The sequence below is a fragment of the Silene latifolia genome, chromosome 8 (genome assembly GCF_048544455.1).
Source record: "Silene latifolia isolate original U9 population chromosome 8, ASM4854445v1, whole genome shotgun sequence".
Classification (NCBI taxonomy): Eukaryota; Viridiplantae; Streptophyta; class Magnoliopsida; order Caryophyllales; family Caryophyllaceae; genus Silene; species Silene latifolia.
The window spans coordinates 90,330,777-90,339,899 of record NC_133533.1 but is presented as its reverse complement, the minus strand read 5'-3'; the positions used below and the strand labels follow the sequence as shown (position 1 = coordinate 90,339,899).

Here is a 9,123-nt window from a genome sequence, read left to right as displayed (position 1 = left end):
ATATCATTAGCGTATAGATTTCATATAATTTGTACATATATAAAATTGTGTACTTTCTTAGTATGTTATATGTCCCACATCAAAGATTAACATATGATGTAGTGGTCTTATGATTATAAATATGATGTTTTGCGTCTCTTAAATAAGATGTTTTGAGTTTTGATCATATCTAAATAAATGATTAGACATAAGAATATCAAGACCTTATAACCAATTTTTTTTACTAAGTTAATTATCCCGTTGCAACGCACGGGCATCCAAACTAGTAGGTATGGTAGCGGTAATTTCCTATTATGTGTACACGTGAACAAGTAACTAGATTTGAAAGAAGCGGAGAAATGATTCTTTTACAAACTAAGGAATTACTTCTATTGACAATTAGGTGGCCTTACTCCGTATTCGTTACTTTAATTTTAGGTATATAACAGTAACACAATGCTAATTTATCATTAATATTACAGAGGAGTTTATCACTGATAAATAAAAGGGAAGGTAGTTAAAGTTTACTAATGGGAAATAGTAAATTAATAAAATAATTTTTCACATCAACTTAACGTCTAAGCGATGTTGTGTTAGAGAAGGAAAAAAGGGTGTTACTGTGTTACCCTTATAAAGACTGTGAGCTGTGAGATATACGAGCATTTTACATTTGTGCATTTCACTGTGTAATGCAAGAAACATGTTCATTATTGTCAACCAAATATAAGATTCCTTACCCTAATTGCTTCACCTGCCCAAAGGTGTACAAAAGCTTAAAGAGCAACTAGCATCGTCTTACCCTTGAATTAAAGCATACACTTGAAAGTTCAAAGACAACTTGCATCATAATAACATCGGAAAAGCTAAAGTGAACAACTCACATACCAAAATGCAATGGTGGAGCGAGGAGCGAGGCTAGTAGAAGGGCTCGCATCCGCTGAAAATTTAAAACTTTAAATTTTAAACTTTTTAAAATTTTGCTTATTACATGGCTTGTTCGTCCTATTTAACTTTTTTTTTACCCTCTTAACTTGAAATTCTGACTCCACCAATGTCAAAATGTACCACTTAATACTAATCTAAAAAAATTATAATAGTTAGATAGAAACTACTTTTAAAATAACAAAAAAAGTTTTAAAAATTATCCATAGAATTGTCTCCTTCCTCGTAATTATTTGTTTAACTTTTAATTAAAAAACCTTTCAGAAAAAATAAAGAAGTTAAGAAAATCATTAAGACAAGTATTAATGTGTTTTAAATAAATTTAGGATTTTTTACGGTGTAGCCATGTGTTTTTTCTGTTTCTACGATATATCCTTGGTTTTCCAAAATCATACAAGGTACCTGAACTCAATAATTTTTTTACAAATACCCTAAACGCTGAGTAAAGCTTATGATTTCAAGTATTATATTTGGGTGGTTTTGGTTGATTACTCATCCAAAAGTCGTAAAGTCAACAATATAATCCTTATTTCTCATCAATAATGTACAATTTTTTGCCACAATATGTAACCATTATAAAGCTCGATTTTTTATACTTAAGAGTATTTTAGGTGGTAATTATAGACTTTAAGAATATATTAGATATTTCTTAAAAATCGAGGGTATATATTAGAATTCGGGAAAATACAAAAGTACACCATAGAAAATCCTATCAATTTAAGCAACTTCACCACATACACGATTGAGGCTCATCTCTTCGTTAGTAGAGAAAAATTTGGTTATAGGATGAGATGCTTATTATTATTATTATTATTATTATTATTATTATTATTATGTAGGATGAGTAGAGTGAAAACTAGACCTGGCAAAAGTATACCGAACCCGAAAAATCGATCGAAAATGCCTGAATCGACACCTGACCGTACATCCGAAAGGTATAACTGAACTTCACCCCGAAACCTGAATCGACCTGAATTGATTCGAAATCGAACCGAATTTGTAATATCCGAAATAGACCCAAGATCGAATGAACCTGAACCGTTTCAACCTGAATTGTTTTAATCCGAACCGATATATACCTGAACCGATTTCAACCCGTACATTGATGAGTGAAACCCAACATTTAAACCCGAAATGACCCGAATATACCTAGGCGTCACATCTAAGGTGTCTTTTTGTACATGAGTGTCACCCATTTTACCTCTATTATTATATCATAGTTATACAAAAAAAAAACATTATATATTACTTTTTAAAAATAAAAATTATTTGTATTATATACAAAAAAAACATTATATATTACTTCTTGACATCCGATACTTATATGACCTGACTCGAATCTCATTTGCTTTGATATTGACCCAACTCGAACCTTATTTGCTCTGATATTGACCCGACTCGAACCTGAACCGACCCAAAATATCTACAACCGATTAAAAGTGGAAACTGAATCCAACCTGAGTTGAACCGAACTAAAATCGAAAAACAAGATAAACCAAAATAACCCGATCCGAAAGAACCCGAACCGAAACTGGTCTGATTGACCCGTGATCCACCTCTAGTGAAAACTACAAAGTGAATAAGATAAAGATGATGAGGAGTCAATGTTGTATAGAGTCTCAACTCTCATGTGATTGACACAATATAATTTCAAAATTTAGAAGCTAATATTCTTTAACTAGGGCTTGCAAAATGTTCATCAAATTAAAATACGACAAAATTTCAATTTTTTTTTCAATAACTTTATTAATAACCGTACAAGAATTTTTAACGCGAGTTCAATATCTATTAGAGTTCAATTACTCTCAATCAATATACCATCAAAATTCAATAATATAATTATAGGCCAATAATCTATTACATCAAAATTAGTTCAACTAATAAAAACACTAAAAACTCAATTACCCAATTGACTAGTAATACTAACTATTAACCTCTCCTAGAGGAAATTAAATACCTTCATTAACAAGAATACCTCATTTGCATTATTTAAGCCAAAAGGCCTTTAGGGATTATCTAAACTTCTTATTATACTAGATTTCATACTCGGGCGTTGTCATTCCGTGATATCATACTCCGTAACTCATAAGTGATTACACACTTTTTGTCCTGGGGACAAAATCATCTTAGGATCAAATAATGCCTTCCTCTCCTTAAATATTCTCCATTTTTTGCCAAAGTGAGATTTCCATTCCTCCAAAGTGTTATAATGAGGTAGATATTGCTTAATCATGATACCATGTTCATCACAATAATTTAGTAACTCTTTATTTTTGTCCTCCAATTCTTGCCAATCATCGAAACCGCTCGAATGTAGCAATCCTACAGTGTAGAAAACATCTTCATCTGGTATAATTGCTGACATATTATCATCCCACCTACATGAGAATAAATAAAATTAATTAGTTCAAATTTAATGTACGGTGAACGAATTACGTCTTGTATAAGATAGTCTTACAGTAATACTACTACAAGGTACATACTTGTTTCGATTCAATGGATAGATGAGGATTGGTCCGAGAACTTTGCTATCCTTGGAAGCAATCTTTGTGAAGACATGAGAGAAATCGTTGATTCGAGATCTCGGTATGAAGATATTAAGCCATGGATGTGGAACATCCCATAAACCTTTGGATTGGAGTTCTAGCTCTCCTCTTCTTACTCTATTCAAGAACTCTACAAAGGATACTTTGTTAAGATCTAGACGGAGATAAATCATAAAGGTAGAGATTTTATATTGATGATTATTCTGATTCAATACAAAGACATATATATAATAAATCCTATTAGGTTAAACCCTAACCCTAGACAATAGACGACCTTAATGGGCCTAATATCCCAATACCCTCCCGCAATCGTAAAGGCAGTACGTAGTACGAACTTTACGATTGGAGAAATATAAAGAAAAATATAAAAAGAAAAAATCAATGTTCATCGCCTTCTTCGTCTTCATTATCATCTCCGTCTTCGCAAGGTTGGTAAAATAAACGAGTATTAAGACTCGCTAGAAATTTCTTCGAACAAGAACGTTAAATTTTTCGGACTTGTCGAAAGTATGAGTTAATTTGCAGGAACCCTAATCGAACCTGACAAATTTCAATAAAACGGAAAATTATCCGTCAATGTCAAGATATGTCAAGATTTGGAGAACGTTAAGCTTTTCGAACTCCAAACAAATAATTAAAGTACCACCTTAAACGAAGTAAAAGACGATTAATCAAATTTCAAAGGAAAATGAAGAGATTGCTTCTTTGTTTTTGATATTTGTTTCGGCAAGAACAATTTTTTTGGGAAAATGACAAATTTCGATCAACGGAAAAACATTCGTTTGAAGGTAACAGCAAAAGATAAATCAGCATCATCGATAACTTCAACGCTATTATCAAAATAGCACAAATTCTTATTTGTGACGGAAGGTATCCGTCACAAATAAGAGACGGATACCATATCCCCTCACAAATTACCCATTTGCCTTGAGTGGGGGAAGCACATGGGGGGACCCTCCTTTGTCCCCTCTACCCATTTCCTCTCACAAACTACTCGTCGCAACCCGCGACCCGTCGCAAGCAAGACTTACACTCAAAATAGCTATTACACCATCACATGTTTGATTTTTACCAATTGTTCGGATAAATTTCTTTCTTTTTTTTTTTTTTTTTAAATATAGAAAAAAAAATCGAAGAGTACGGGTAAACTGAAATCGATAGCGAAATCCCGCCGGTGGGCGTTGCATATCATATGCCCACCGGCAGGCGGCGGAATATCGTGTTTTAGGCCTCAAGAGCGTGAGGCTCTGATACCATGTTAAGATCTAGACGGAGATAAATCATAAAGGTAGAGATTTTATATTGATGATTATTCTGATTCAATACAAAGACATATATATAATAAATCCTATTAGGTTAAACCCTAACCCTAGACAATAGACGACCTTAATGGGCCTAATATCCCAATATACTTCCTTTGTGAAAATAAATTCAGGAATAAAGTTCAAATCGCCTAGTTGCCCTTTCAATTCCTACACATTCATAAGCCACATTAATTGTCAACATGTCTTGGTTAAAATCGACAACAATAATTTTAATTACGCGCAAATTAAAATTTTAATAATTTAACGTGCAATAAAATACAATCAAAGTGAAATATTGAGATAACAAATATACATCGCTTTAATTGTCAACATGTCTTAGCTTGGTTAAAATCGAAAACAACATGAAATTTTAAATAATTTTACGTGCAATAAAATGCAGTCAAAGTGAAATATCGAAATGACAAAGATATATCGCGTTATACCTTGTCGATGTCCGAGTGAGTACTCAAATTGTAGTCATAATAGTACTTGACAACTTCTAAGCAGTAGATGATGCCATTTGATGTGTTTAGAGAAGTAATTTTGGTCTGATCTTTAGGTGTAAAGAAGGACGATCTCCAATTATTTGGACTAAATTGATGCATAATCGAGCCCTCCACGTAATCTAGACCATCGACACGACTTAATTGTTCATTATTATAATCTCCATACAATGAGATTAAATGTTCTTGATCTCTTGCAAAAGTCGAAAAATCATCATATAACATTCGAACCCATTTCACCTGTCGACGACAAAGATTCGAAACGACAATCAGAAATTATTATAATTACATGTTAAAACAATGATTAAAATGACTAAATTAAGTTGTACTTTAAGATGGATAAAGGTACGACATAATAGACACTACATTATTGTATTAGGCATCATAAGTTTAGTCTATTAAATTAAATAACTAGCCACACGCTTGTTAATTTAATCCGACATGATCGATCAGACCAACTAATTAGGTTTGCTTAAAGTACTTGTAATATTTACAAGGACCCAATGCCACTAGATAAAGCAGTAAAGTGGTACTAAAACTCAATACCGACAACTGTATAACCTTTCGTTTACCTTACAAAAAAAAGTCACTCGGTTTTAATAGCTTTTATACCGTCTTACTTAGGTCTATCTTATTTTTTAAAGCTTCAAACATGAGTTATTGTGTGCGCTCAGGGTCGAACACATATGAGTGGATACCGTATTTAAGTCACAATCATCCAACCGCGTTTATAATTATTATTATTAGAAAGTAATTAATCAGGATAGCAATATATATAATAAGAGTAAATTATCAATAACTCCCTTTTAAAATACACTTTTTAAAATTTACTCCCTTTTAAAAAAAAGTTTAAAAATTACACTCATAATATTGCAAAAATTTAGAAATTGCTCCCAAACCCCTACTTTTACATTTTTATGACAAAAATGCCCCTTATTTTATTTCTTATATGACGAGTACGGTGGTGAAGTTTGGCGGAGGATTGTGGTGGTTAGCCGTGGAGTCCTTGGGTGGTTGAAGGGTGGGCATAGTTGTAATGGAGTTGGCTAGTAATATGAATTTTTTTTAAAAATAAGGGGTATTTTTGTCATAAAAATGCAAATATAGGGGTTTGGTAGCAATTTTTAAATTTTTGCAATATTTTGGGTGTAATTTTTAAACTTTTTTTTAAAAGGGAGTAAGTTTTAAAAAGTGTATTTTAAAAGGGGGTTATTAATAATTTACTCATATAATAATTTTTTGATTTTTTGATTACTATTTTATTATTAGCAAGATTGTATAATAATGAAGTGAATGCACGTGAGCTTTATGCATGACAGATCATATAATTTAAAGAGCAATTGGTGTAAGTTAAATAAAGGGAATAATAAAGTACCCTTTTAGGTGCAGCTTCTAGTTTAATTCTTGCTCTGGTAATAATTCCAAATTGTCCAAGTCCACCTAAAACTCCTTAGAGCATCTCCAATGGTTTCCCAAAAGGACTTGCTTGCAAATAAAAAAAATCTCAAGCTACTTGCTTGACCATTGGAGCACTTCCATTGAACTAGCTTAAATTGAGCTACTAGCTCCATGGAGCTAGTAGCTTAAATGGTCCTACAAAAAAAATCTACCTACTAAAATAATACATGTGGAAATAGAATTTTTAATAAATAAATGGGTGATATGAAAGGTAGTTGACATATGGGTCCATCTAAGCCACAATACTAGTAGCTTACCATTGTAGTAGTTTCTAGCCTAAAAATATTGTAGCTTGAAAATCTTATATGGCAAAGGTAAGCTAGTAGCAACTAGCTTACCATTGTGGATGCTAAACAGCTCTGAATTTATCGTCTTTGAGCATGTGACTAGTTCTCCTTTTCCTGCAACCAAAAAATTAATATTAGCTCTAATTAATATACGATATACCGCAACCTTATCTCATATTATACACTTTATTTAATGATCGTAAATAATAAAAATATTACATCATACAAACAATCTTTGTAAAAGATCACCTGAATTTAGAACTTCTTGCATGTCTTGACGTATTTATTTATTTTTTTAGTGGAATGTCTTGACGTATTTATGTTACAAAATGCAAAAGAAAATATTATCGTACTCAACACGTTGCAAATTTTATTATTATACTCCTAGAAATTGTTAACACGACCTAATAATTTAAAATTCAAATAAGATTAATTGTGAGTACTTTGATCTGTAGACAAATTCTTGTCTACTTATATGTTTCCACATATTCATCATCAATGAATTATTGCTCCACGTATTTATGGAAAAAACTATACGTACATGTGATAAAATCTAAAATGCTTTACTCGATTTAATTACAGTCGATAACTTTATTTTATTATTTTAACCAGTGGCGTATCCAGGATTTGAGTAAAGGGGGGGCACAGTAAGAAAAAAAAATTTTAAGGACAACATTTATACATTAAAATTCAAATATCGTCTTTTTTTTTTAAATTTTTTTTTTTTTTTTTTTTTTTTTTTTTTTTTGTCACGTGAGGGCACGTGCCCTCACTTCCCCCCCCCCCCCCCAAATCCGCCCCTGATTTTAACGTGTATTAATCAGATAGCTAAGGCGTGCATCTAAATTTACTGTATATAATAACATACATATACTCCTACGTACATAATTTAATAATGTGACAAAATACTCATGCAATATTCAACTTGTATTATTTCTAACACGTACTAGTAATTACTAATACGGTTTTCTAAAATGTGCCCTAAGGTCACATCTTAAGAATACTTAAATGGGAAGTTTTATAATAAATAGATTATCTACATTATGTAATTATGAACTAATTGATGCACAAAGAGGAAGGTAAAAGTGATAAAAATTCAAAAAATTACCGGTAACAACGCCTAGTTCATAGACGTTGGTAATTTGAGGGCCGTGACGGAAAGCTTGGCCACTAATTCCGGCATTCGAAAGGGTTCCGCCAACACTAAGGTATAAATAGTCGGTCCAAGAAATAGGTGCTAATCCATGCTCTAATGTTGCATGTAACAAATCTATCCAAAGTAGCCCTCCACAAACATCAACATAAAACCCTGAACAATCATCATATGAAACCCTAATCCCACAATTACCGCGATTTTTATCATTAATGTGATTGTAACTATTTTTACTCAAAGAGGTCATATCTATGACAATGCCATTTTCAACCATGGCTTGGCCTCTACATGAATGACCTCGGCCACGAGCCGCTACCTTGAAGGGAAGGGAAGAGTTATATGACAATTTGATTAAGGAAACTATGTCGTGTGTGGATGTAGGGTTGAATACCGCGACGGGTTTAGTATGGACTAACATGCCAAAATCAATGGAAGCCATGGAAATTGAGGAGTCATCAAAGGTTAATTTATTAGAAATTTCATGAGCAAGAAGTTTAGAGGAGAGAATTATGTTTGTCCATGGTCTTTGTTTAAGCCCTATTATTGAGATTAAATGGCTAATTAATTGTATTATGAGATAACATAAATAAGAGGGAGTAAGTTTTGCCATTTTAGAGATAATTATTTATTAATAATTAATATAATTATGTTTAAATTATTTAGGGAAGAAAGTTAGAGATATTAGGAGGAAAGGAAGGAGTGAGCTAGGGTGTTGTGTTGATGAAATGAGAGCTAGTAGCACATATATATACACAAACGAGTCGAGTTTTTATTAATTTTTATTTTATTTTATTAAGGTGGTAAATTAAGAGTCGTTTGTTCTATAATAAGTAGAATGCACGAGTAATTTCTTTGAAATTGCATCTATTTTCCCTCTTTCACATTGATCTTTCTTCTTAGAGAAAATAAAAGCAAAAATGCTCAACTATATGTCTATATCATTTGACCATA

General features: G+C 32.1%; 1 protein-coding gene across 1 annotated transcript; it reads right to left on the bottom strand.

Annotated features, from left to right (window-relative positions):
- Positions 1-2,738: 2,738 nt before the first annotated feature.
- LOC141594461 (cytokinin dehydrogenase 3-like) lies at positions 2,739-8,873 on the bottom strand. The gene is made up of 8 exons (XM_074414477.1): positions 8,128-8,873; positions 7,071-7,133; positions 6,650-6,723; positions 5,215-5,514; positions 4,880-4,939; position 4,836; positions 3,405-3,609; positions 2,739-3,299 (listed from the first exon to the last, which is right to left on the bottom strand). Exons 1-8 carry the CDS (start codon positions 8,780-8,782, stop codon positions 3,005-3,007), a joined length of 1,653 nt encoding a protein of 550 aa, XP_074270578.1. The 5' UTR covers positions 8,783-8,873; the 3' UTR covers positions 2,739-3,004.
- Positions 8,874-9,123: the final 250 nt, after the last annotated feature.

What these genes read in the sequence shown, in the direction of transcription:
- LOC141594461 (XM_074414477.1), bottom strand. Translation starts at nt 8,782, where the DNA reads ATGGCAAAACTTACTCCCTCTTATTTATGTTATCTCATAATACAATTA. An exon ending in TGAACTAGGCGTTGTTACCG is followed by an intron (nt 7,134 to 8,127) that starts GTAATTTTTTGA and finishes TTTTGGTTGCAG; the next exon opens with GAAAAGGAGAACTAGTCACA. An exon ending in TATCCATTGAATCGAAACAA is followed by an intron (nt 3,300 to 3,404) that starts GTATGTACCTTG and finishes ATTCTCATGTAG; the next exon opens with GTGGGATGATAATATGTCAG.